Below are 27,964 nucleotides of genomic sequence, written 5' to 3'. Positions count from 1 at the left end.
GTGTTTAATCAACAATTTTTTATTTTTTCCAAACTAGTTTATCCAATTCATCATTAAGCATTGGTTTTGACATCAGTGGTTGTAGTAGTTGTGGTGGTTGGAACTGAAAGAACTGGTTTACTTTCAAGTTCTTTTAAAATTTCTTTGACTTTATCGGTGAATCCTTCTCTTGGGATGATAAACTCCTCGCTGGTTTCGATGACCTTTATCTTGAGTGCTTGTGTTTCGATCTCGCTCGATCCAAACATAATGGCAATGGGTACTTGTAAGTCTCTGGCGGCATCGAATTGCTTACGTGAGTTTGGTGTGCTTCTGTAGGTGAACTCTGCGTTGATTCCGGCATTCCAGAGGTCGTTGCAAATCTTCAATCTCTCCTCCATGTCACCCTCCTTGTCGAGCTGTACAACGTATGCTTGTGTAGCGTTTTGTCTGATCTTTTTCTTGTTCTTCAATGCTTCCTCCTCGAGAATCGAAAAGATTCTCTCGATACCAATCGAGAATCCAACGGATGGAACTTGCAAACTTCCGTACATTCCGACGAGACCGTCGTATCTGCCACCGGCGGCAATCGATCCACGGTCAGAGTCGGTGACTACAGCCTCGTAGATGATTCCGGTGTAGTAGTCCAAACCTCTGGCCAACGAGAGATCGAACGACACCTTGTCGGCGACACCCAGACATCTGAGGTAGCCAAAGAGCGTGTCGAGCTCCTTGAGGACGGCGAGCGCGTCTTGGTTCGAATCGCACAGTCCCGACTTACGAATGCGCTCCAACATCTCGAATGGCTTTCCATTCATCTCGACGAATGTCTTTATCTTATCGGCAACGGCCGGATCGAGGTGTTTGACATCGACCATCTCCTTTCTGACTTCGTCCCATGGCGACTTGTCGAGTTTGTCGACTGCCGAGCAGATACTTCTGAACTTGTCTTCGGGGACACCGCAGATAGCAAAGATAGCATCGAGCAAACGACGGTGATTCAACTTGATCAAGTAGTTTCCAACCTTGATCTGATCGAGAATCTCACAGATCAACTTGATGCACTCGGCATCGGGAATCATCAAGTCGTACTCTCCAGCAATATCAAAGTCACATTGGTAGAACTCACGGAAACGTCCTTTAGTCATAACCGGATTGTCACGACGATATACTCTTGCGATATGATATCTCTTAATGTTTCTAATACGATTCATAGCGACGTAACGTGCAAATGGTACTGTCAGATCGTAACGCAACGAACAGATCTCACCACCTTGATCTTGTAAATCGTAGATCAATTTTGAATCTTCACCATATTTTCCTGTTAATGTTTCCTGTCATTATATATATTATATGTTTGTTTGTTATTATCATTTTAGTTATGTTTCTATTATTATTGATTGATTGATTGATGTTTGTTTGTTTACCTTTAATTCGAATACAGGTGTTTCGATTGTAACGGCACCGTGTCTCTTGAAACAAGTCTTTAGAGTGTCAAAGAGTTCCTCACGAATGGTCATTTGCTCTGGACTGTAATCCTGTGTTCCTTTTGGTGTTTTGAGGGTGAACTTCTCTTTCTTTTTCTTATCACCTCCAGCTGCAGCCTTTGCAGCGTTGGCAGCGACAGCAGCTGCTTTTTTCTCTTCTTTTATTCTAAGCTTTTCAATTTCCTCTGGTGAAAGCATTTTTTCTGCCATTGTATTGTTTATTTATATTTATAAATGTTTATTAAAAAAAAAATTAAAACAATTTATATAGTTTTTTTACTTTAAGTCGTTTTCAAAAAAATGGAATGAAAAAAAAAAAAAATGAAATGATACAAAAATAAAAATGATCAGTAAAATTTCTCAAAATGGTCAAGTCAGTCACTTATCTTTATCTTATTTTTATTATTAATTCTTTTGGAAATAATGATATGATTATTTATTTTCTAAACAAGAATTCATATTAGTTTTCTTTATATGGAAAAAAAGGGATATTTTGTTTTTTCTGGAATCTAAGTAATCACATTTTTTGATACTTTTGCCAACAATATCTTTTGGAAAAGTATATCAAACAATGTATGGGAATTCCAAGATGAGGGATAGATAGGTCAGCGAATCAATGGTCAAACAAATGCATATATTAAATTTTTTTTTCTTTACTTTTTAGTTTTTTTGCATTTATAGAAAATTGGTGGAATAATAAACTTGATTTTTTTATCAATTTTATTTTTAATTTAATTTAAAACTTTTGTTTGTTCATTTGATTGTTTTGTGTTTTTTTTTTAAAAAAAATTAATCAACAACAACACAAGACTGTCTTTAATAAATATTGTTGTTATTCTAGGAAGATAAATAGATAGATAGTTAGATAGGATAAGATAATTTATTTTATAAAAGAATAATAATCAATTAATATTGTATAAAAATAAAAAAATATATATAGATAAAATAAATTAAATTGTCTTTTCTTTTGTAATAAATAAATAAATAAATAAAAAATGACAACCTTTTTCTTATCACAAATCTTGGAGAAGATGAATTCTCGTGACAAGGATATCCGTTTCATGGCAACACATGATTTGGCAAATGAGTTGGAGAAAGACAGTTTCAAGATGGATCCACTACAGGAGCCAAAGATTGTAGCGAAACTCTTGACTCTTACCGACGATAATGCCAACAATGTACAAGAGAATGTTGTTAAATGGTAATGATATTATTAATATTAATAAAAACAATGATAATCATATCAACTCATTATTTTTTTTCAATTGAACGATGTTTTCATCATAACAATAGTTTGGGACTTTTAGTAAGAATCGTAAAGGATACTGTAGCCACAGAGATGGCAGAGCATTTGTGTAAGGATCTGTTGACATCGACTAAAGAGGAGTTACAAGAGATCAGTTCGATCGGTTTGAAGACTATCGTTGCCAATATGCCAGCGGATACATCTGCGGTGCCATCGATGGTAACAAAGAAGATCATTCCAAAGCTGTTGGAGGGTATCGAGAAGAGTAAGCCCGGTGACAAGACCGAGGTGAAGATGTACTGTTTGGATATATTGAATGACTTCCTCTCAAAGTACGGTCCACTCGTTCCCCACTTGGACAAGGTACGTGATATCGTGCTGCCCAGCTTGAATGCATCGCGTCCAGCCATCCGAAAGAGAGCGATCAACTGTTTGTCGAGCTTTGCCATACCGGCATCGGACGAGTTGTTCTACGGTCTCGCCGATAACATCATCAAGCAGATCGAAGAGGCAAAGAAGGCCGACCACATTTCCACGTTGATTCAGTTGATCGGATCTATCGGTAAGACCTCGGGTTACCGTCTCGGTAAATACCTGCCAAAGATCATGCCACACATCATCAACTACTGCGATAGCAACAAGTTTGAGAACAACGATGAAATCAAAGAGAATTGTCTTCTCTGTTTCGAATCGATCATCGAGAGATGTCAGAAGGATGTCACTCCCTACTTGAACGACATCATCACACTCTCTTTGAAATATATAAAATTCGATCCAAACTACTCTGATGAAGATGAAGAGGAAGAAGATGTCGATGAAATGGAGACTGATGAAGATGAAGAAGAAGAAGAAGAGTAAGTTTTTAATAACTTTATCATTCTTTCATTCATTCATTTTAAAGTAATACTAATCTAATTAACTTTTAAAAAACAAAAGTGAGGATGCAGATATTAGTGATGATGATGATATCAGTTGGAAGATCCGTAGATCAGCAGCAAAGGTATTGTGCGCAATCATTACATATCGTACAGAGTTGTTAAATCAATTGATTGAACGTGTTGCACCTGTTTTATATTCAAGATTCAAAGAAAGAGAAGAAAATGTTAGAGTATGTAATTAATATTATTGTTGTTGTTGTTGTTTTTTCAGAATGTTTTAATACTAATAATCAATAACTATTTAACTTTAATTATTTGTAGTTGGATATCTTTAATACATTTGTTTTATTATTGAAACAATGTCAAAAGAGAAATATCGATGGATTGTATATTAATACTTTAAAGTCACAGGTTGCCAAATTGGTTTCATCAATCAAGAAACCATTGTCTGACAAATCGATTCGTACTCGTGTCGGTGCTTTCATTTTGTTGAGAGAGTTGGTCGGTATCGTACCGGGTATTCTCTCTGATCACGTCAATGTCTTGATTCCAGGTATCACCGGATCACTCAGCGACAAGAACAACAACTCCAATCTCAAAATCGAAACATTGTCGTTCCTCCGTTTGTTGTTTGCCAACCATCCACACCAGATCTTCTTCACCCACGCCAAGAACCTCTCGGTTCTGATCATCAAGTGCATCAAGGAGCCATACTACCGTGTCTGTTCCGAAGCCTTGAAGGTTTGCCAGGAGTTCTCGAATGTGTTGCGTTCCGATGCCAACACCTCGGTGGAGCAAGTCGTCTCGCCACTCTACGAAGCTGCTCTCGTGCAACTCAAGGCACAGGACATCGACCAGGAAGTCAAGGAGAATGCCATCTCCTGTGTTGGAACTATCGTTGCCAACTTTGGAGACAAGTTGCAAGCTCAACTCTCACCATGTTTCGCCATCCTGTTGGAGCGTCTCGACAACGAGCTCACCCGTGTCATCACTATCAAAGCACTCTCCAAGATTATCACATCGCCAGTCAGAGTCGACGTCACCCCATTGGTATCGAAATCGATCGAACTCCTCTCATCGTTCCTCCGTAAGAACAACCGTCCACTCAAGCAGAATACCATCACACTCCTCAACGACATTGTCATCAACACACCGAATGTTATCAACGAAAAGCAATTACCAACCATTCTCACAGAGTTATCTTCTAATATCAAGTAAGTAACCGAATCTCTCTATTAACAACAACAATATTATTATGAACACAATTTACTAATCGATCGTGCCTATTACTACCGCAGTGAATCAGATTTACAATTAACTCATTTATCATTTGTATTCTATCAAAACCTTTTGAAATCATATCCACAATCAGCATCTTTGATTCGTGAAAAGTTGATTCCACCAACTTTGTTGTTGCTAAAGTCATCTTTGTTGCAAGGTGTTGCTTTGGAGTCGTTGTTGTCATTGTTTGCCACTATTGTCAAGTTGAATCAACCAGGTGTAACCTGTTCCGATCTCTTGAATATCTTGTTTGAAACTGCCGGACAAATCAAGCAGCCAGTCACAAGACAATCGTTCAACTCGATCGCACAATGTATTGCTATTGTCACTGTCAATGCCGATGCCGCTCATCGTGACCAGACCGTCCAACGTCTCATGAAGAACTTGACAACCGACCAAGATTCACTCATTCTCCTCTCACTCACCTGTATCGGTGAGATCGGTCGTCGTGTCGACCTCGGTGCCTTCAAGACCATCCACATCGATATCTTTAAGATCTTTGACGCCACCAACGAAGAGTTGAAACAAGTTGCCGCACTCTCCCTCGGAAACATCGCTGTCAGCTCACTCGCCGTCGACTTGCCATTCATCTTGGAGAACATCAAACAACAACCAAAGAAACAATATCTCCTTCTCCACTCACTGCGAGAGTGTATCACCAAGTTGCCAGCCAGCTCCACCGGTATCCAAGCAATCGTTCCATTCCTTCCACAGATCGTCCCATTGCTCTTTGAAAACTCTGTCAACGAAGAAGAGGGAACTCGTAACCTCGTCGCTGAGTGTCTCGGTAAGCTCTCAATTGTCGCACCAGCCGACATCATCCCACAGTTGCGCGCAAAGATCGACTCACCTTCCGCACTCGAACGTTCCACCTCGGTCACCTCCATCAAGTTTGCCATTCTCGAGAATCGTGAGATTGTCGACACTCATCTCGCTCCACACATCGACCAATTCCTCTCACTCTTGAACGACAATGACTTGATTGTCAAGCGTTCCGCACTGTTGACACTCAACTACATCGCTCACAACCGTCCCAAACTCATCTTGTCGTCGTTGAACAACTACTTGCCAATCTTGTACAACAACAGCAAGATCAAACCAGAGTTGATTCGTGAGGTCAGTCTCGGTCCATTCAAGCACAAGGTCGACGACGGTATCGAAATCAGAAAGACCGCCTTTGAGTGTATGTACACACTGCTCGAGACCACCTCTGCCTTTGACTTTAGTCCATTCATCGAGTCGTTGGCCGGCGGTTTGAAGGACACCCAACACGACATCAAGTTGCTCTGCCACTTGCTCATCATCCGTCTCGCCGCTGTCAACGGACAAGCACTCCTCGAAGGACTCGTCCAATTGGTCGAGCCACTCAAGGCAACTCTCTTGGCCAAGGTCACAGACGTCGCCGTCAAGCAACAAGTCGAGCGTAACGAAGAGTGCATCCGTTCGGCACTCCGTGTAATCGCCGCCATCCACCGTATTCCATCATCAGAGTCGATCGTCAAGTTTGAAGAACTCATCCGTACCACCATCCGTGGATCCCCAACACTCGCCGCTCAATTCAAGACAATCAGTGAAGAAGATCAATTGAATCAAGATTCAATGGATACATCTGAAAAATTAAAAAAACTAAAAAAAAAAACAATTGTTTCCATACTAAAAAAAAATACAAAACAATAAAACATAACATAAATTTATAATATTTAGAAATTGTTTGTTGTTTGAAATTTAATTATTTATTTATCTTTTTTTGGAGATTAATTTTTTATTATTTTGGTTCAATAACAATAATAAAAAAGTCATATAAATTTAGAAACACATGATGACCAACATAGATCAAAAAATTAAATAAAAATTATCGTCAAGTATTCCATAAGTTTTTATTGGTTCTTTATCTAAATTTGGTTAGGGATTTTTTAAAAAAATAAAATGATATCTACTGTTACTAAATTTAGTGATAAAATTAAAAATTCATTGGTTGAAAATTTTGAAAATCGGGATAATGAATAAATATAGAGTGTGTTTATTTTAATAGTATAAAACATTCTTATTTTTTGAATTATATATAAACTTTTTTTTTATTACAATTTTCAATAGTAATATCAATTTATTGAATTCCATTACCCCAAAAAACGTTTTGTTTTTTTAATATATAAATATATATCTCAGTAGTTATAGAATAGAATGGTATGTATAAAGAAAAAAAACAAGATTTTTAGAAAAGACCACAATATTTAATAATGACTTTTTCTATTAGAATATTATAAATAGAGTAAATAAAAATGTAATCTTTGAATCCTTTGGTATTAGAAATAGATCGATTCAATATTGCTGGTTTTCAAGCAATAGTAAGTTACATTTTAAAAACAATCCAAATCAACAGAGACCGATTCTGCCAAATCAAACACAACTTGACAATGAAGAATTTTACAACGATTCAGAAAAGTTCGATGTACCAGTATTGGAATTCATTCTCTTAAAAGGAAGTAATGCTCTCGATAAAGATCCAGTAGTAGAAATTCCAGAGAAAAAACATAAAAGATCTCCAAAAGAAAAGACTAGAGATAGTTCTCTTATTGATTAGAAAAATAAATAATAAATATTAATATCTTTGTACATAATAATATAAAACTTTGATTGTTTTTTAGAAGTTTGGTATTGAACAACAATGAGATTAAAAATTAAGTGTTTACAAATGTCATGACTATGAAAAACATTGATTTTTTATTTTTTTTCGAGGTGGGTTAATAAATCTTTTTTGTCATTCTCTCGGTCAAATCGAAACATTGGAGATAAAGAGAGAGAACATAAATATGTCATTGTCATTCAATATAGATCAACAAGATGGATTGGCAAGAACTGCCAATTTGTTAGTAAACAACAAATCGATTGCAACACCAAACATTTTATTCTATACAAAACAAGGAAGTGTCGATAATCTCACTAAAGATCTATTAAATAACCTACCTTTTCAATCTACTCATCTATTATCAATGTTATATTCTGATGTGTATGTAGACAGATATACTTTAATTAGTATTATGGTTATGATTCACATTCACTAATCTTATCATGATAATATTATTAAATCGTAACCGTTTAGAGCACAATTTACAGATGTTTTAGAGAAATATGGTAAGGGTGCACACAAGTTTTTGAGTGTAGATGAACATTTGCTGTTCTTGTCACTTCGTGACTCTATGACATACCAAGAGACTTCGTTCAACGAGACAGGCTTCAATACAACCTCTAGAAAAGGAAACAAACGTATTGCCAACCAAGAATACGTAAACACTCTCAAACACATTCGACCAGACATCATTTCGTCACTCTCATTCGACATTCCATTCAGCTCTTCACAAAAGAAACTTACCAAACAATTGGCACTCTCTTCATCATCATTAGATTCAATCTTAAAAGATCAATCATTAGATCATGTAAGTTGTTAATTCTTAATTTCATTCATTATAATAATGAATGTTTTCACTAATAATGAATATACTTATATATATATATATATATAGTCATCTATATTCGCAAGTATACATGGTAGTAAATCAGAGGAATCAGTTATGAAGTCGAATAAGGAGATTGCAGCAAAGGATGTCGGTGGATTTATCTTGTCGAATTTTGGTACCAATGAATCGGTGGAGGAACGTGAGCAACAGATTCCAAAGCTGATCGAGTTGCTTCCAGCACAGAAACCGAGATTGATCACTGGACTCGGTAGTCCAGAGGAGGTGTTGTTCTTAGTGGAGAACGGTATCGATCTAGTCAATACTTCATATCCATTCAAAGTTACCGAATGGGGACACGCATTGACATTTGAATATAAACTTGATAAACTACAGCAACAACAACAACAACAACAATCATCAACATCTACACCGAACAAACCAAACAAAATCAATCTTTGGGATGCTAAATACGTCATCGATATGACACCAATCGTCGAAGGATGTCAATGCTTCACCTGTAAAAACCACACTAAAGCATACATCCATCATTTAATGAACACACATGAGATGTTATCACAAGTTTTATTAACAATGTAAGTAATTTCATATTATAATATAACATTATACATTTAAATTTTTAAAAATCAATCTAATTTAATTACTTTTCTTTTTCTTTTTTCTTTTTTCTTTTTTTGCTTTTCAAAAGTCATAATCTTTCACATTATTTAGGATACTTTGAAGAATTGAGAAATGTCATCAAACAAAAACAAATGAAACTCTACAAAGATTTATTCATTCAACAAAGAGAGATTAACGATGAGTGAATGAGTGAATCAATCAATCAATTCCAGAAGTGAAAAATAAACAATAATTAAAAAATTAATAAATGTCTTTTTTTTTTTAAATAATAAAAAAAATTAAAAAAATTGAAAAAAAAAAAAAAAAAAAAACCTCACTTTTGTTCAAACACTTAAACAACAAACAATTGGGTTAATATTTATAAATAATTGTTTGTGCTAGTTAGTTATACACATTTATATCAAGCAATACAATAACAACATAATCAAATTAATTAAATTATTATTATATTTTTTGAGAATCACACTAGTTTGTTTAGTTTTGTGCTTTTTTTATTTTTATTTTTATTTGATATAATATTTTAGTTATTGCGTTGTGTCTTGTGTCTGTCAAAGAAAAGAAAAGAAAAGAAAAAAAAACAAAAATTAAAATATTAATCTTGATTTTTAATTCCTTTATTTTACATTCAATTTCAATTCATTTCATTTCATTTTAATATATTATTTATCATATTCATATAACTTAATATCAATATCATTATATATTATTATTTTTAAAATTATTATTATTATTCAAACGAAAATTGTGTAGATGTTTTGAAATTGGTTATTTTATTAGATATTTTAGGTATTTTTTCTTTGTTGTATATTTGTATAACATCAAACAAACCAAACAATATTTGTTAGTAATAATAAAAAACACTATCGATAATCATACAACATGTCGGGATATTGCTACTATTGTGGAAACAGTGGTGTAAGATTCAAATGCAAGGTTTGTAAGGATTTCGAACTTTGTTATCCTTGCTTTGACGATGGCATAGAAACTGATTTTCATAATGGTAGTCATCCAATGGATGCCTTGGCAACTGATAAAAATGCTTATTGTATGTACAACCTAATTATTATTACATGAGAATCGTGTATACATTGTACTAACAACAATCATATTACTTAATTTTTTAGATTTTGAAGAGGATGAGGTGGATGATGATGAAATGTTGGATAACGAAGATTATAATGTCGACGATGACGAAGACGAAGATTCTGAGGAAGAAGAAGAAGGCGATGGAGGTATTGATTTGTCAGACCTAGAGGAAATCGATGCAACTCTGAGTAAACTCTTCCAAAATCTCAGTTCGGCCACCTTCAAATGTCCTTATTGCAATCATACTGGACTTACAGAGTCTGCACTCATCGATCACTGCATGGATAATCATCAAGGTGACAGAAAACAAGTGGTCTGTCCAATATGTTCATCTAAACCCGGTGGTGATCCCAATTACGTTAGTAAAGGTTTCATAGGTCATTTAGGTCTAAGACATTCAAAGTCAAATGTAAATATAACCACCTAAACATAAACTATATAAATATAAACATGTTCATTGAAACTAATTATTTTTCTTAAAAATTGAGCAGAAGAATCCAGCAGCAGATGATTTTGTAAAGAGTGCAGATCTATTGGCAACTTTGTTTGGTATTACACCGAGTGCTCTTTCGAATATCTTGAGAAAGGACAATATCGATAGTTCGGCACTGCTAAAAGAGAGAAGAATCGTTGGTTCGAGTGGCGACAGCAAAACGATTCAACCGACACTCACCTTTAATCTCAAAGGAGTGGCGGCTTCACAGTCACAGCAATCCTCTGTAGATGCATTAGATTCTTTTAGTTCAAGTTCTATCTTTTCTCCAGCACAAAAGGCATCAATTGATTCCATTACCAATAGTAATAACAATGATAATAGTAGTAGCGATAACAACAACAACCAATCGAATGAGGGAGACGCTTCGAAACAACATTCAACTTCACAGGCCGGTAGCGACAACAACAGCACCAGCAGCAACAACAACAACAACAACAAAAACAACAACCAGAGTCAATCAAAGAAAATTCAAATCAATGAGACTAACCTTTCACCAAAGGAAATCGAGAGCACCAAAGAAAACGTTCTAAAGAGTATATTCGTTCAAGATCTACTTTATTCAGCGATCTTTTCAAGTTCATTGTCAACAAAAGAAAAGAGTTAATTCTCTGTACTTTTTTTTTTTAATATCATAACATAAACCTATTATATATTTTTATTAAAACTTATCAATTATATCCAGCAGTATTATACATATCTTTTGCTCAAGTGAAATTAGTCAATAAATGACTTTTATAAACAAAGCAGAAACAAAAAAAAAAATATAAAATAAATAAAAAAAATAAAAAAATAATTATTGTAACAAAAAGTTATTAGTTGTATTTAATTGTTATTAATTGTTTAAAATTTATTACTTTTTTTGTTATTTTATATAATTTTGTACAATCTTTTAAAAAGTTGATTAATACTACTATTGTTGTCTTTTTATTGGTTTGATGCTGATACAATTATAATTTAATTGGTTCATTATTTTCTTATTATTATTATTTAATCATCCTTCTTTTGTCCCTTTGTCTTTGTTCCCAAGAGAGCATCGTATTCCTTCTTCAATTTCAAGTACTCTTTTGAGGTGTTTTCAGCTTGTGATTTCATGGCGATGAATTCCTTTTCCTTCTTTCTCAAGGTCTTGACTTCCTCTTCCAATTCCGAGTTGCTCTTGATGAGACGTTCGGTTTGCGATTTGTTGTTTTCGGCTTGCTTGATGACAGCGTTGCTCTTGGTCTCGACAGAGGTCAACTCCAAGACGATCGATTGTGCACGGTAGATGAGGAAGAAGAGGTACAGGGTGAATCCAGTCAAGTAGATGTTTCTTTGGTATCTAAAGAGCATCAAGTAGAGGTTGTTCTTCTCGGATTGTGTGGTGGCACCCTCTGGGTCGTGAATCTTTCTGTCGTACTTGCTCGAATTAATGATGGCATCACCAAAGATACCCAAGAGAATGACGAAAATCACTCTAAATACAATGACGGGGGTCTTTCCTCCGAAAACCTTGTTCAATCCGGTGAACAATGATTTACGTGTAGCCATTGAAATCGGTAGCATTGCAACAGTGCAAATCAACATCTCAACCATGAGAAGTATGAAAATTGAAATCATAATAAAGTCCATGTTTTGGTTTTTCTTCTTTCTTTAATTAAGTTCTAATATCTATCTAATATTTAATATATTATTATTATTTTAATAAGTTATAAATAAAAATTTATTAATTACTACTTTAAATATATATAGTTTTAAAAATAATAAAAACTTACAATCTTATTTAGTTTAAAATGAGTTATTGTTTTAAGAGATCTCTAACCTTTTTAAACGGTTTGAAATTGATGTTCACACAAAAAAAAAAAAAGGAAAAACAATTTTTTATTTTAATATTAATTTTCCTTTTTTTATTCCATTCCACTTGTGGTGAGTCATTATTCTTTCTTTCAAAAGATGGTTAAGTTTGATAGTAATTAGATCATTCAAAGAGTAGTTTATTTAAACTTTATTAAAATAAGTTTGATGATTTATTTTCATTATTTGGAAATTCAGATTATAATATTTTGTTTATTCTTAATGCGAGAAAATAAGATTATTAATAAATAGTTTCCAATCAAGACTTTGTCAATAAAATTTATTGTTATCCATTTCAATTGATTAATTAAATTAAAACCAGACTTTCTTTTTTTTTTTTGGTTTTTTACAAACTTTTTATTAAAAAATAAAAATTAAAACAAAAAAAATTAAAAAAAAAAAAAAAACGAAAAGTCCAATAAATCGAAAGTGCTCCCTTTCATACAATTTTAGATTTTGTTTTGTTTTTCACAAGAAAGGAGACATTGCATTTTATTGTTGTGAATAATATAAAACTATTTTTTACAATATTGTTTAACACTTTATTCGACTTCTTATATATTATAAATATATAGATTATGTTATAGAAAAAGAAGAAGAACCAAGAATGACAGTAAAGAATAGCAGTGTAACTCCCAAAAAGAATCACACTCCATCATCATCATCATCATCAACATCGACATCATCATCGACAATCGTTGCTACCAAGAATGTTGACACTACCAACAACAACAACAAGAATCAAGTAGATAACACCGATAGCAATGGTATGGCTAGACAATGGAGAGACATTGGTGTAACAGCTGGTAGCAGTCTTACCGATATCAAACCGATTTTACTTGAAAAGTATGTGCTGTTTTGCTTTGAATTTTGCAAATGACTCGAAATCATTGGAAAACTAGACTAACCTAACCTCAATTGATTTTAATGACTATTTAGTTTTATTATCGTTTCATGTTTAAATAAAGTTAGTATTTATAGTACAGCTACAGGTATGAAGAAAAGACAGATTGTGTTGAATGGATTCGTAACCAGCATGTGCATGGCTGGTGAGAATCTTTTGTTGGTCAGTGCTGCCGGTATGTTATACCAATATTCGCTCGATACCTTCAACAAGAAGAAAAAGAATACAGGTGATCAGTCAGTTGATCAGACAAGAGATCCAATCGTCTTGTCCTCAGATCAAATAGTAGTCTTCATGGCAACCAATCCAGTGAATCCAGATCATCTATACTTTGCCACACCCAAAGAGATATCATTCATCAACATTCGTAAGAATAACTCAACAACCAACAACAATAATAATAATAATAGCAGCAACAATAGTAATAGTAATAGTAATAATAATAATAACAACTCTAATAATAAGGATAATGATAATAATGGTGATAATAATGTACCGAAATATTTGTTGACTACTTCTTGTCCACGTGGAATCGTTATTCATGGAAGTGGAAACTATATGGCCGTTTATTCGGATACAGAGTATTTGGTGATTGTCAATCTCCAGACTGGAAATCAGAAGCACTATCATTCACAAGACAAGATTACATCGGTTGCTTTCCATCCGGTCCAGTTGACTTTGTCGTTCGGTACTTCACAGGGTCGTATCCATCACATCCAGATCGGTGCCGCCAACTTTAGTCTGCGTGCATCCGGTTACCTCCATTGGCATGCCACTCCCGTCACCGCCTTGGAGTACTCGTGCGACGGTAATCTCTTGTTGTCCGGTGGTTACGAGTCCACTCTCACCATATGGACCACTGCAACTCAACGTCGTAATTTCCTTCCGAGACTGGGCGGTGCCATCAACTATATCAACATCTCACCAAGTACCACCTATGCAGCGGTAACTCTCAAAAATAATGCAATCAAGATCGTTTCATTGTCCGACTTGTCGATCGTCAGTGTGATTCGTGGTCTTCGTAAAGCGAATTCCATATTCACTGCCGACCAAAACACCGTGACTCTTGCAAGCTACGGAGGTGACGGAACCATCCAATTCTTTTCACCCAGAAAAAATTTGGTAACAGGCGAACTCGTTGTCGTTCCACCAAATAACTCGTCAATCTCAACCACCAAGGCAATTAAATTATCATCGTCGGAAGCCAATCACAATCCATTTGAGTTGCCAACTTCGGTTGTCACACACGTTGCATTCCACTCTGATTCCACCATGGCGACATTCGAGCAGCGCATAGACGAACAAGATCGATCTCAATTGTTTGTACGTGATCAAATCTTGAAATTCTGGAATCTCGATGAGAACTCCAACTATCAATGTTTCTTTTCAGTGACATGTCCACACAACACACCAATTCTCTCATTGCAATTCCATCCGAAACTTCCAATTCTCCTCACTGGTGCCGAGCAAGATTTCAAAGTTTGGCAACGTAAAGACGAGCGATGGAGCTGCGTTTTCACAGGTGGATACGAATCGCTACCAATTCAATCGGTTGCATTCTCAAAGGATGGATCGGTATTTGCTGCATCCGCCGGTCACAACACCACCCTCTGGAAGCTAAAGGACTATCAATTCATCACAAACATCACCAACACTTCAACCTATACACCAATTAGAGATCTACATTTCCTTCACAACGATGAATACTTGCTGACCGGCTTCGGTGACTATGGTCTCACTGTTTGGAATCTTGCAACACTCACACCAATTCTCAGTGTCACCGAGCGTATCGATTCCGTTGCGGTATCGCCAGATGCTGAGCGTTTTGCCATCTCTGGATTCCTTAGCGAACCAAACAACTTCTTTTTAGCGGTTTTCAACGATCAATTCCAGTGCGAAACCGTCGAGGTCACCCAATTCCCAGTGCGTGGACTCGTGTTTGTCAGAGAAGCCAAAGCTCTCGCTGTTTATTACTCACCGTTTGCCCATTGCGTCTGTGGTATTTCCATCCCCGACAGTGTCTCTGCATCGACCTCTGCCTCCAATAAACTGAATGCATTGAACGACGACATGGTGAAGTCGACAGGTGTTTTACCAACCAATGTCAAACTGCATTTCAAGAACACCAAGAAGGAAAACAAGAAGAAGAATGCCAAGCCCGATTGGGAGCAAGAGGCCAAAAAGATGGTCGAGAAAGAAATCGGAAAACAACAAGAAGGTGTTCAAGTTGTTTCAAACACAGCCAACCAATTGTTCAATGTTGCATCTCATATCATTCCAGGAGTACAATCGATCTATCAATCGTTTATGGATTCAATGTTGACCACGAAAACATCTACACAACCAACCGCCAACGAATCAAACAGCAGCACAACCGCCAACATCAAAGTACCACAGGTCATTCAACCACAAATCCAACCAAAACAATTAAAATTCGATTTATCATCACTCAGTTCTTTGCAATATTATTTCGATGACAAAACATCAACCATACTACCAACAAAAACAGCAACGACAACAACCACCACCAATCAAAACAAACAACAAGTTCAAAAACCAGTAGCAACAGCAGAATCAACCAATACAACTCCAGCTCCAACCAAAATAAACAAGAATTACAAAGCATCATCAGCCAGTACCACCACAGCTGCAACACCACAAACCAATAAAAACGATACAGGAGATAAGAGAAAGAGAGAAGAAGGAGATAACAAAGAAAATCAACCTGAAACCTCTCAAGCCAAGAAGAAACAAGCTACTTCCGAAACACCAATCACCAAAAAAACAACATCCATAAATACCGCATCCAAACCAGCAGCAGCACAAACTTCTGATGTCAAATCAAAGATTCCAACATCCTCAACAAAGAAATCAACTGCAACATCAAAACCAGTTGAAAATGGTTCATCCAAAGTTGAAGCCAAACCAAAATCAAAGATTCCCTCATCAAAGAAATAAATAAAAAAACAATATTATAATATTATTAAACAAAACCACATTACAAAGGTTGGTTCCTTTATTTAAATAGTAGACAGTAGGAAATTCCTTAACGATGAATAGGAATAAAAAAAAATCAAAAAAGGTGTTGTTGATGATATGATGTTTATGTTTGTCTAGACTTTACTTGACAAAAGTTTTTCTTCCTTATTGTTGTTGTTGTTATTGGATTGGACCAAACCTGGTGCTGGTTGTTCCAATTCCTTTAAACGATCGGCTTCAATCCATTCTTGAATCTTTGTAACTCTTTCCGCTGATTTTGGATGTGTAGAGAGTAATGCCATGAGTCCGTCATCTTGATCATCGTCGATCATTCCAAATTTCTCCTGTACATGGACGGCAGCATTGACGTTGAATCCAGCCTTCTTGAGGATTCCTACACCAATGATATCCGCTTCAATCTCTTGCATTCTCGAGTAATTCAACTCGAGAAGCTTAGTAGAGATCATGGTACTGATGTTGCCGGAGATGGTATCACCAATCAAACCACGAGTGATCGTGAGGAATACGATGCCGACTTTGAGCAAACTCATTCGCTCCGCCGAGTGACGAGCAATGGCATGTCCAATCTCATGCGAAATGACGGCAGCCAACTCATCCTCCGTTTTGACGACCTTGAAGAGTCCGGTGAAAATAAAGATCTTTCCGCTGGGCAACACGAATGCGTTGATCTCTGGCGAGTTGATGACATGACACTCCCACGGCAAATCGATGCCAGAGTGAGGTACCAACTTTTTGGCGATCATTCTTACTTGGTTTTGAAGGACATTGTTCTCGGGCAGGAAGAGCTCCTCGTAGCTCTCCATAACATAGTTGTAGCCGAGATCAGAGAGATCTCGCTCCTCTTCGAGCGACACTCCAATGAAACGAGCACGACCAGTGACCGGGGCAAACTCTTGATTAAAAAATATATAGAGACCAGAGGTTCCAAAAAGAATGGCACATATAAAAGCGAAACGTAGATAACTGTTGCCCTGACGGATCCAGCTTCGAATACCACTCATAGCAAACGGTAGTACCAAACGCAAAGTTTTTGAAAAAACAAAGTAATTTGGTAGATTTGAATGGAAATATCGTTTTCCATTATTATTATAATTATAATTATTACTGTTATTATTACTATTGCGGTAATTATTATTATTACTATTATTATTGTTGTTATTAAAAAGATAGGTGGTAGAAGAAGAGGTGTTTAAGATATTTTGATGTTTATAAAGTTGATGACGGTTTGAATTGTTTATAAATTTATTTTTATTGGAATTGAATAGTTCGTTTATCCTATTTCCACTGTTGTTGTTGTCGTAGTTGTTGTTGGTAGTAGTGATTGTAGTGTGTCTATTATAACAGTAGTTGGTTTGTGAATAACTTTTAATTCTATTATCAATAGTATTATGATCGTTTATTCTATTCGATTGATGTGTAATTGTAGTAGTATGTGAAGTAGATGTATAGCATTGAGTAGTTGATGTATTGTTGTTGCGTGGATCACCACTTATATATCTATTATTATTACTATTAATTTTATAAGTGTTATTATTATTATTATTTCTACAGTAAATTCTATTGGCTATATTTGTAGTGGCAGTGGTAACAACGATTGTTGCAACAGCACTTGAGAGACTTCTAATTGAAGTGGTATTTACCAACAATTTAAATTCATTGATTTTAACTAAGTTTGATAACATTTTAACATCATCAAAATAAATATATATATTTGAACAAAATCTAATTTTAATTATTAATTAAATTTAAAAAAAAAAAAGTTTATAAATAAATAAATAAATATTAAATAAAATTGTGTTTTAATTAAAATAATAAAAAGTAAAAGATGATGGAATTTAGTCAATCCAAAAACAAAAAAGGTGGAATTTTTATTTTTTTGATTTTATTAAAACGGGAACAGTTGCAACAAATTTGTTTTTTTAAATTTTATTTTTTTTATTTAAGACTTCTTTAAGCCAATCAAAAGTTTTTAACAAATAATAATATTTATTTACAAATTGAATAAGTTAGTTGTAGAGTTAGATTGTTTAAGAAATGCCATTTTATAGTTTTAAGTAATTTTATTTAAAAAGATAATTTTAAAGACCACTATTTTTTTTTAAACAAATTATACACAGCATAACATACACAATTAATTTTCTTTTTATTGATAGAGTTTTAAAAAGAATGGTTTAAATCATTCATTTTTATTTATTTAAAATGGTGTGTCAAATAACTTTTTTTTTAGTTGGAAAAATCTTAGAAAACATGAAATTCACCATAAATTTTTATACCAACATTTACTGGAAGCATTTATAAACAAAGTATTGTTATTTGATTCAACAAGTTCGTGATTGGGCATAAAGTTATCGTCTTACTTCGTTAAAATGACTACAACAAAATTGGAAATTATAGGGACCAGACCGCCGGATAGTGGGAGTACGCTTAAGCTTACTTCGAAAAAAATCGGTGGATTCAGGATTACTAATGTGATTCTGATGAAGCAAAACAATATCCTTACCAACTCATAAAGAGTAGGTATCCAACATCCGATGTCCGGACCCTATGACGCAACGCAATTTCAATCACAAACCACCTTTTATTTTTGATTTATTGATTGCAACTTATAAGGTGGTTATAAAGTCGATAGAAATTAATTCCAAGAAGATTTTTTTTTTTTTTGTATACCAAAAAGACCATATCCAAAACTACAAGTTGTTTCTTCAAATCATTATATTTAGTTTTAAATATATATTATATAAATGAATAGAATAGTTTTTAATAATGTATTTAATAATCAAGTAATTAGAAAACAAATATTTGATTATATTAGTTTGATTCATTTAAAGTGTGATCAAAAGGTTTACAAATGGAATCAGTTAATATTGGAACCAATTCAACTTGTTAAATATAAATATTATCGATATTTATTTACATATTTAAAAGTAATAGGTTACAACTTTATCAAATCCGATATTGAATTTTGTTTAGAGTCATTGATTAAAGATGGTAATCTAGAAGCTGTTTCCTATATCTTTAGAAACTTAAAGCATCTACACAGTCAAGTCAAGTTGGTGCCAAAAGATTTGGATCTATCTAATCTATATATAAAATCAGCTTTTTACGGTAGATTAGAGATTATAAAGTATTTTCATAGGTGTGTGTTTCAACCTCGTAAAACGATATTGATAAAATCGATAAAGTCGGCTGCCAAGTCTGGTCAACTCAAGACACTAAAGTGGATAGCCGCTCGTGTAGGAACGAAGCACTGCCACGCTGCAATGGGGGCAGCTGCCAAGCATGGACAGTTCCAAACTGTTTTGTGGTTGTCACGCTACACCAAGCGCAACGAAACAAACGTCGGATACAAAGCAATAAACGGTGGTCATTTCAGTATTATCCAATGGTTGGTATCGCGTGGTGAGTCTGTAACCGATGCATCCAGTGTCCAACAACTGGCGTCACTCAACAGACTAGACATCATCCAGTGGCTACTCGACAATGATAAAGATCAGCTAATCATCTCCTACGATATCATCGATCATATAGCGGGTTATGGACATCTTGATATCGTTGAATTCCTTTGGTCAAAAGCAGCTGTTGATAAGCTGAAAATCTCTGATATCGCTATGACAAGTGCAGCTGTTTCCGGTAATCTTGAACTTCTCCAGTGGTTATTCAAGAATAACAATAATCCAAAGATTAAACTTGGTAATATCATTGACCAAGCTGCCAAGAAAGGACATCTAAACATTATCCAATGGATACATGAACAACAGGTGTTCCTTGTGGAAAAGTATAAAATCATTCCATCGAGATTGGCATCTACAATGGCTTTGGATTGGGCGACCGCAGGCAATCATATGGAAGTGGCACAATGGTTAAAAGAGAATCGTACTGAAGGCTGTGGAATGAATGCACTCTACTATGTTGTTGGCAACGGTCATTGGGAGATGTCCCAATGGCTTGTCAAGAACTGCGGTCATGTTCACTATGACATTGCAGCAACGATAAAGCGAGCCATTCAGAAAAAGAATCTTCAAATCTTCAAGTTCCTATTGGACTATGATATAATGAAGAACTATGAATTGTATTGTGAACTATCAAGTATGTTTGGCAGTTTGGAGATATTGGAATACATTCTCGAAGAAACAGAGATTGATATCACCGAGAAACTAGTTTGTGAATTGATGTACAATTCAGTGAAATCTAATGAATATGATATACTGATCTATCTATTAAAGCTATTCCCAGAGGTAGCTATACCGATAGATATCATAAGAGAATCGATCAAGCGTGGTAATATTGATATTGTGACTAAGCTAATCATTAGAAACGCAATGCAATGGGATTTGCGATGCCTAGAAAAGTCAATTAAATATGATAAATACAATATCACTCTATGGTTACTTCAACATCAGCCAGACAATCTTTATAAACTCGAAGAATTAGATTACGCACATAGCGTATCAAAACTATTGTTTGAATTTAAACATTTACCAAGCAAAACAATCAAAGATCTTAAAATGAAATCATTTAAAAAAAATGAAAAGATATTAGATTAATTTGATTTTAATTAATTAATTAGGATAATAAACTATCAACACACATTTATTTGTAAACAGTTAAACTGTTCAAGAAAAGGATATTAGTTTTTATTTTTTAAAATTTCAACAATGGAATGAAATATATTTGAAGATCTTTTTAAAATATATTTGTTTTATTATTTTAATGATTAAGATTGAAATCAATCAATTATTATTATTATTATTTTATAAACATTTCAATATAAATTAAGTTTTATTTTATATATATATATCTAATTTTTATTAATTAATAATAATAAATGTCAACAGAGTTAAAAAGATGGGTAGCTGATCAAATGACCGATATACTTGGTTTCAGAGAGAATACTTTAGTTGATTATATATTGGCATTGGCAAAGAAGAGTAATAATAATGTAGATAAATTAGTTTCAGAGTTAGAGAGTAATGATTTCCCATCGAATGCAAACACCAGAGAGTTTGCTGGTAGTCTATTACAAAGAATGCCTTCATCATCCACCACCACAACCAAGACATCAAACAGTAAATCTCAAAAAGAACAAGAAAAAGATAGAGAAAAACAAACACTAGATATACTTAAAATGAATGAATCATATCAAATCATACGTGATATTCAAGATAATGAAAGTAGTAGTAGTAGTGAAGATGAAAAGAGAAAGAAAAAAGAGAAAAGAGAGAAGAGAGAGAAAGAAAGAGAAAGAGAAAGAGAAAGAGAGAAAGAAAAAGATAGAAAAAAAGATAAAGATAATGATAGAGAAAAGGAAAGAGAAAGAGAAAGAGAAAAAGATAGAGATAAAGAAAGATATAATGATAAAGATAGAAATATTAGAAAGAAATCAAATGATAATGGTTGGGAAGATGATGATACTGTTGTTGTTTCATCAAGAGAGAGATCTGGTTCATCAAGGGAAAAACGAGATTCAGATGATAGAGAGAAAGAATTGGAGAGTGAAGATGAATACGAGAGAGAACAAAGAGAGATAAAAGAGTATAATGAAAGATTGAAACAGCGAGATCTTGACAAGACAAAGAAGAAAGGTGGTGATTATCAAGGTTCGAAACATGGTCAGGATGAATCAGAGAGAAGAAAACAAATGAAAGATAAAAACGATCAGTTCGAGAGAGACAGAGTTACATCGAGAAGAAAGTTTTTAGTTGGTGAAGAACAGAAACGTTTGGTATTGTTGAAGCGAGAGTTGGATGATGAATACGAGTTGTTCAAGAATGAAAAACTGACAGCAAAAGAGATTAAAGAGTACGAAAAGAAGAAGAAACTCTATGAGTTGGCAAGTCAGAAGATCAACGATATCATTGAGGACGATCACTACAGATTGCCTGGTCAAGCGAATAAAGACGATATGTTGAAGCCAAAGTTTGATACCGGTAGATCGACAAGAGGAAATAGAGAGGAGAATCTTAGTTTTAATCCTGAACAACGTGAATGGGAGCGTACACAGATGGCTGCTGCTCAAGAGCAAAACATTCAAGGTCGCAACAACAATGAGGAGCAATATGACTTTGTATTCGATGATCAAATCAGTTTCATCAAGGAACAAGTCATCACTGGAAAGAAAGACGATGCTGTGGAAACACTGCAGGTAGGCGATGAACCGCAAGTTAAAGCGAAATCCATTGCTGAAGTACGTAAATCACTGCCAATCTATCCGTATAGAGAGCAGTTGTTGGAGGCTGTTGCAGAGTATCAGGTGATTATCATTGTCGGTGAAACAGGTAGTGGTAAAACCACACAGATTCCTCAGTATCTTCATGAAGCTGGATACACCAAGCGTGGCAAAGTCGGATGTACTCAGCCACGTCGTGTTGCAGCCATGAGTGTAGCTGCGCGTGTAGCCGAGGAGATGAATTGTAAACTCGGTAATGAAGTTGGATATTCCATTCGTTTCGAAGATTGCACCAGTGACAAGACAGTGCTGCAGTATATGACTGACGGTATGTTGGTTCGTGAATTCCTAACCACTCCGGATCTGTCAAACTACAGTGTGTTGATCATTGACGAAGCTCACGAGAGAACACTACACACCGATATTCTGTTTGGTTTGGTCAAGGACGTCGCTAGATTCCGACCGGATTTGAAACTATTGATTTCCTCTGCCACGCTGGATGCCGATAAATTCAGTGCTTACTTTGACGATGCACCTATTTTCAATATTCCAGGTCGTCGTTATGAAGTTTCCACTCATTACACACAGGCACCGGAAGCAGATTATCTCGATGCAGCAGTTGTAACAGTTCTACAGATTCACATTACAGAGCCACTTGGTGATATCTTGGTGTTTCTAACCGGTCAGGAAGAAGTCGATACCGCAGCAGAACTCCTATTACAGAGGACAAGAGGACTTGGCTCGAAAATCAAGGAGCTTATCATCACTCGTATCTACGCAACTCTTCCAACCGATCTACAAGCCAAGATCTTTGAGCCTACACCTCCCAATGCAAGAAAAGTAGTACTGGCAACAAATATTGCAGAGACTTCTCTCACTATCGATGGTATCGTCTATGTTATAGATCCTGGATTTTGTAAACAAAAGAATTATAATCCTCGAACTGGAATGGAGTCGTTGTCTATCATGCCAGTTTCGAAAGCATCTGCTAATCAGCGAAAGGGTAGAGCCGGTAGAGTTGCACCAGGCAAATGCTTTAGATTGTTCACCGCATGGGCATACGAGAATGAATTGGAAGATAACACAGTACCGGAAATTCAGAGAACCAATCTAGGAAATGTTGTATTATTACTGAAGAGTATGGGAATCAATGATTTGATACATTTCGATTTTATGGATCCACCACCAGCAGAGACACTCATTAAAGCACTCGAACAACTTTATGCACTCGGAGCACTAAACGATCGTGGTCAACTCACAAAACTGGGTAGAAGAATGGCTGAATTCCCATTGGATCCACAGCTTTCAAAGATGATAATAGCTTCTGAAAAATATAAAGTAACTGAAGAGGTATGTAAAAAAAAAGGAACAATAACAAATAGTTTAAAACATTTCTTTGTTATTAATAGTTAAATATTTATTTATTTCTTTTAGATTATGACAATATGTGCAATGTTATCTGTTAATAATACAATTTTCTATAGACCAAAAGACAAGGCAATACAAGCGGATGCAGCAAGAAAGACATTCTCACATCCACAAGGAGATCATTTGACTTTACTCAATGTGTTTAATCATTGGCGAGAAAGTGGTTACTCTACTCAGTGGTGTTTTGAGAATTTCATTCAACATAGAACTATGAAGAGAGCACAAGATGTCAGAGAACAACTCGAGGGTTTGATGGAACGTGTTGAGATACAGGTTGAATCGAATCCCGACGACACTGACGCCATTCGAAAGTCGATTGCCTCTGGTTTCTTTTATCATACAGCCAAGTTGGAGAATAGTGGAACCTATCGAACAACCAAACACAATCAGTCCGTACAGATTCATCCGTCGTCTTGTCTATTCCAAAGTGCACCGAAATGGGTTATCTATCATGAGTTGGTAGAGACCACTAAGGAATTCATGCGTCAAGTAATTGAAATTCAACCACAATGGCTCGTAGAGATAGCTCCTCATTTCTATAAAGAGAAAGATATTGACTCTGAAAATAAGAAACTACCCAAAGCAAGAGGTAAAGCACAAATAAATTAATAATAAAAAAATAGTTCTCTAATAATAAAGAATAAGGAATTTTAATTAATAACTGTCTGTAAAGCTATTAGAAACTCTTTGATTTATTATTAATCGAATCACTCCATCATTATTAAAGTTGTTATTTATTCATATGAAAGATTTCCAACTAAAGTCGCACATATCGTCAATGTTTATTAATTTGGTTGGGTTTTTCAATTTTGAAAAAAAAAAAAAAAACCATTTTTTTATTATTAATTACTAAATTTGTTCATTATTTATTTAAAAGATATATAATATACAGAAAAATGGTATATATTTGAATAGTTTATTGTTTTTGTTATTGATGAATATGTTATTAATAAACAGTATAATAAATAATATTATAGAATGAACAAGAGTTTTTTACAGAATTAAATAAATATCCAATGTTAGTTGGAGAGAGCTCACAACACAACCAACAACAACAACAACAGCCACAACAAAATATATTTTCGATGCTCTCATCGGCATTTGGTTCACTAAATAATAGTAGATCACCAGCAACTCATAAAAGAGATTTGAATCAAGGTAATTAGGTTTTATTGAATGGACAATGTATTGCATTACTAATACGCGCATATTGTCACTACAGACTTTATGCTCAGACTCAGACAATTTCTATTTAAACAGCTACCTTCAGACAAAGCACAAATCATATATGAGAATTTTGAAAAAAGCCACAACGCATATTTAAGTTCAATTGGTTGTTTGAAAACCAACAGCAGTGTACCTATTGATTTTGATTGACAATAATAATATATTGAAATTTAAATAATATATATCAACAAAGCACATCACTCAACGTGTTAAGTATTTGTTAATGTTATGTCTATGCATTCATTCATTAAAAATTTAAAATAAATACCACAACAACAAACACACTACTGTTACGAATGATGAAAACAAATTAAAAACAAATAAACAATAGCATTTTATTTTTATATTACGATTTAGAAAGATGAACCATTTTTTTAATCATTTTTATATTACTTTTTAAATTATAACAGAAATTAGTAAAGTGTTGAATAACCCGATACCTATCACATATTTATTATTTTTTTTTTTTTTGAATTATTGAAATTTAACAAATCTGGGATTTTTTTACCAAATTTGGTGATTAGATAAAAATAAAATAAAAATTAAATTAAAAATTTGTTTTTTTTTGGTGAAGTTGAATAGGTATTTAACCATACATTCTATTATTGTTTTTTAGACTTTATCCAATTTATAAATTGAAATATAATTAAACAAAAATGGTAGATATACAATTATAATTATAATTTAGCTTTCTTTAATATCTAACAATATATCTTTATTATTATTAATATAATATTACTAGACTCACCATTGCAAATGCGGAACTGATTGCCAATGTAAGGATTGTAACTGTGGCAAAGAAGAACAACCAGCTGGATCAAAGCCAGCCGCCTGCAAGTGTACATCTTGTAAATGCGATCCATGCACTTGTCATTAAACTCTAAATAAACATTCTCAACCGTGTATAAAGAACTAAACAAAAGTTAAACAATAAAACAACAAAAGTTTATTGAAGTTTAATTTTTATTTTATTACTATTTATTTAATTTAATTGTTTATTTTTTATAAATTTAATCTATTTATTGATTGTTTTATGATTATTTATTAATTTATTTATTGTATTGTTGAATTGAGTTGTTGGTTTTCGATTTCCTCTAATTGTCTTTTAAGGAATAAACAAATTGTTTTTGGTAGACCAGTTGATTCCAATTCATCTTTGTTGGTGGATGCACCGTTGAATGTGAAGATCTCATTCTCTTGGAGTATATATATGGTACTCTCTACGTCACTCGGATGTAGACCTACTTGTCTGAGCCAATGGGGGAATTCTTCATTGGTAAACACAGAGTTGACTGAAACGAAATCTGGTCTCTTTAGTTTGACTTCAGCGAGTTTCGATCTAAATGTTTTGATTGGGATAGCTTTTACACCGGCATCTGCAATGAGCTGAGCAACAATATCGTCAAGGGTGATGGCAATTGAGAATGTCTTGATATCATTGGATTGTAAAGCATTCAAAATCAGTGTTTTGACTTCTGGTCTAAAGTCCTCCATATGGCTAACCCAGTCCAAAAATGAGTCGTTTGTTGCAACATCAGAGATTACCGATTTAGATTTGAAAACCGTTTTACTTGACATCTGAGAGGCTGTGATGCTAGTGGTTTGGTTAAGAATCGATTTTTGTGAAGATGGGTTAACATTGGATTTCACATTGGAAGGTTCTTTATGTACTGGTTCTTTGACAGCTGGACTGTTGGCATTGAAAGGTTCGTTATGTACTGGTTCATTGACAGCTGGACTGTTGGCCTTGGATTGGTACTCTCCGGCAAAGCTGAAAGCTGCTATTGAATTTACACTACTGAATGAATCTACATATTTTGTATTGATATGAGATGGAGTAGTTGGAGGTGTGGTTACAGTAGATGTGGTTGGACTAGTTGTTGGAGCAGATGCAGTTGTTGTTGTTGTACTAGTTGTTTGTGGATTAGTTTTGATTGGACTGGTCGTGGATTGAGCAAAGGTGGTTGGACCAGTTGCTGGTGGAACAGACTTGGTTGGACTGGTTGTGGGTTGAGCAAAGGTGGTTGGACCAGTTGTTTGTGGAGCAGATGTGGATGCAATTGGAGAAGAACTTGGGGTTGGTATTACCGGGGTAGGTGAAGTAAATTGTGGCGATGGCATAGGAGATGAGCTTGTCTTTGTGGGGAGTACCTGTTCAGTGGCACCATTTTGACCGATTGACAATCTGAGTCTAGTTGGTATCTTTGTAGTTTCATCAACCTTTTGTGAGTAAACATTCTTGGAATAGATAAAGAGCACCGAGTTTTCTTCGATCAATTGTTTGATATCCTCATCATCAACAAATGTGATCTTTGATGTACATCTTAGATAACCATTCTGTTGCTTCAATTGAATAGAGTAATATCCTTTAGTCTCTGGATCATCTTCATGGCACTATAAATTGATTTTTACAATAAAATATTAGTATTGCTCTAAAATATAATAAACAGTTAACTTTTTTTCTACTTACAATCACAGAGTGCAGAGAATATTTAATTTCCTTTTCAGTACTGAAATACTTTGAAAATTCAATTTGTTTACCATCGAAATCAACTGGATATTTAACTTTATCTTTGGAAACCTGTCTTTCGATGTAGATAAAGATATATTCTGGTTCTTCAACTATTTTAACTATTGGATCTCTATCACATCCACAATCTTTACACTTGTAAATAGAGCTTTGTCTAGATGGATTTGCAGGTTAGTTTTTAATAAAAATATATTTGGTTATTTATCAATACTTACAAATCCATTTTATAGAGATAGTTTTGTTTAAATAGCTCGACAATGTTGGTGGGCGATTCAAGTGGTAAGTTATCTTCAAATGAAAAGTATTCATAGAAACCATTGTCCATTGGTTTA

At 34.5% G+C, this 27,964-nt stretch overlaps 12 protein-coding genes across 12 annotated transcripts; 8 read left to right on the top strand and 4 right to left on the bottom strand.

The window, feature by feature from the left end:
• Positions 1–53: 53 nt before the first annotated feature.
• Positions 54–1,676, bottom strand: hisS (histidine-tRNA ligase; the record flags this gene model as incomplete). The annotated part of the gene is made up of 2 exons (XM_020574637.1): positions 54–1,313; positions 1,407–1,676. The coding sequence occupies 2 exons, from the start codon at positions 1,674–1,676 to the stop codon at positions 54–56; spliced, it is 1,530 nt and encodes a 509-aa protein (XP_020435051.1).
• Positions 1,677–2,461: 785 nt separating this feature from the next.
• On the top strand, positions 2,462–6,548 carry cand1 (TIP120 domain-containing protein; the record flags this gene model as incomplete). The annotated part of the gene is made up of 6 exons (XM_020574636.1): positions 2,462–2,667; positions 2,760–3,075; positions 3,214–3,566; positions 3,649–3,820; positions 3,912–4,804; positions 4,889–6,548. 6 exons carry the CDS (start codon positions 2,462–2,464, stop codon positions 6,546–6,548), a joined length of 3,600 nt encoding a protein of 1,199 aa, XP_020435050.1.
• A 504-nt stretch (positions 6,549–7,052) lies between these two features.
• PPL_03710 (uncharacterized protein) lies at positions 7,053–7,452 on the top strand (the record flags this gene model as incomplete). The annotated part of the gene is made up of 2 exons (XM_020574635.1): positions 7,053–7,055; positions 7,126–7,452. The coding sequence occupies 2 exons, from the start codon at positions 7,053–7,055 to the stop codon at positions 7,450–7,452; spliced, it is 330 nt and encodes a 109-aa protein (XP_020435049.1).
• Positions 7,453–7,681: 229 nt separating this feature from the next.
• Positions 7,682–11,151, top strand: PPL_03709 (uncharacterized protein; the record flags this gene model as incomplete). Its single annotated transcript, XM_020574634.1, has 7 exons — positions 7,682–7,878; positions 7,972–8,305; positions 8,393–8,919; positions 9,033–9,146; positions 9,877–10,010; positions 10,090–10,460; positions 10,543–11,151. 7 exons carry the CDS (start codon positions 7,682–7,684, stop codon positions 11,149–11,151), a joined length of 2,286 nt encoding a protein of 761 aa, XP_020435048.1.
• A 383-nt stretch (positions 11,152–11,534) lies between these two features.
• Positions 11,535–12,155, bottom strand: PPL_03708 (BCAP29/BCAP31 family protein; the record flags this gene model as incomplete). The annotated part of the gene is made up of 1 exon (XM_020574633.1): positions 11,535–12,155. The coding sequence occupies one exon, from the start codon at positions 12,153–12,155 to the stop codon at positions 11,535–11,537; it is 621 nt and encodes a 206-aa protein (XP_020435047.1).
• Positions 12,156–12,476: 321 nt separating this feature from the next.
• Positions 12,477–16,239, top strand: wdr75 (WD40 repeat-containing protein; the record flags this gene model as incomplete). The annotated part of the gene is made up of 3 exons (XM_020574632.1): positions 12,477–12,492; positions 12,953–13,223; positions 13,350–16,239. The coding sequence occupies 3 exons, from the start codon at positions 12,477–12,479 to the stop codon at positions 16,237–16,239; spliced, it is 3,177 nt and encodes a 1,058-aa protein (XP_020435046.1).
• Positions 16,240–16,394: 155 nt separating this feature from the next.
• PPL_03706 (M48 family metallopeptidase) lies at positions 16,395–18,322 on the bottom strand (the record flags this gene model as incomplete). Its single annotated transcript, XM_020574631.1, has 3 exons — positions 16,395–17,173; positions 17,387–18,003; positions 18,276–18,322. The coding sequence occupies 3 exons, from the start codon at positions 18,320–18,322 to the stop codon at positions 16,395–16,397; spliced, it is 1,443 nt and encodes a 480-aa protein (XP_020435045.1).
• Positions 18,323–19,022: 700 nt separating this feature from the next.
• On the top strand, positions 19,023–20,825 carry PPL_03705 (uncharacterized protein; the record flags this gene model as incomplete). Its single annotated transcript, XM_020574630.1, has 2 exons — positions 19,023–19,405; positions 19,733–20,825. 2 exons carry the CDS (start codon positions 19,023–19,025, stop codon positions 20,823–20,825), a joined length of 1,476 nt encoding a protein of 491 aa, XP_020435044.1.
• A 281-nt stretch (positions 20,826–21,106) lies between these two features.
• On the top strand, positions 21,107–24,484 carry dhx16 (DEAD/DEAH box helicase; the record flags this gene model as incomplete). The annotated part of the gene is made up of 2 exons (XM_020574629.1): positions 21,107–23,797; positions 23,882–24,484. The coding sequence occupies 2 exons, from the start codon at positions 21,107–21,109 to the stop codon at positions 24,482–24,484; spliced, it is 3,294 nt and encodes a 1,097-aa protein (XP_020435043.1).
• A 287-nt stretch (positions 24,485–24,771) lies between these two features.
• Positions 24,772–25,167, top strand: PPL_03703 (uncharacterized protein; the record flags this gene model as incomplete). Its single annotated transcript, XM_020574628.1, has 3 exons — positions 24,772–24,774; positions 24,853–25,033; positions 25,136–25,167. 3 exons carry the CDS (start codon positions 24,772–24,774, stop codon positions 25,165–25,167), a joined length of 216 nt encoding a protein of 71 aa, XP_020435042.1.
• Positions 25,168–25,758: 591 nt separating this feature from the next.
• Positions 25,759–25,979, top strand: PPL_03702 (uncharacterized protein; the record flags this gene model as incomplete). Its single annotated transcript, XM_020574627.1, has 2 exons — positions 25,759–25,761; positions 25,845–25,979. 2 exons carry the CDS (start codon positions 25,759–25,761, stop codon positions 25,977–25,979), a joined length of 138 nt encoding a protein of 45 aa, XP_020435041.1.
• A 176-nt stretch (positions 25,980–26,155) lies between these two features.
• PPL_03701 (uncharacterized protein) lies at positions 26,156–27,855 on the bottom strand (the record flags this gene model as incomplete). Its single annotated transcript, XM_020574626.1, has 3 exons — positions 26,156–27,496; positions 27,573–27,786; positions 27,848–27,855. 3 exons carry the CDS (start codon positions 27,853–27,855, stop codon positions 26,156–26,158), a joined length of 1,563 nt encoding a protein of 520 aa, XP_020435040.1.
• Positions 27,856–27,964: the final 109 nt, after the last annotated feature.

This window comes from Heterostelium album, assembly GCF_000004825.1.
Source record: "Heterostelium album PN500 unplaced genomic scaffold PPL_contig8, whole genome shotgun sequence".
Taxonomy (NCBI): Eukaryota; Evosea; class Eumycetozoa; order Acytosteliales; family Acytosteliaceae; genus Heterostelium; species Heterostelium album.
The sequence above is the reverse complement of the archived record's forward strand: the minus strand, read 5'-3'. Positions and strand labels throughout refer to the sequence as shown.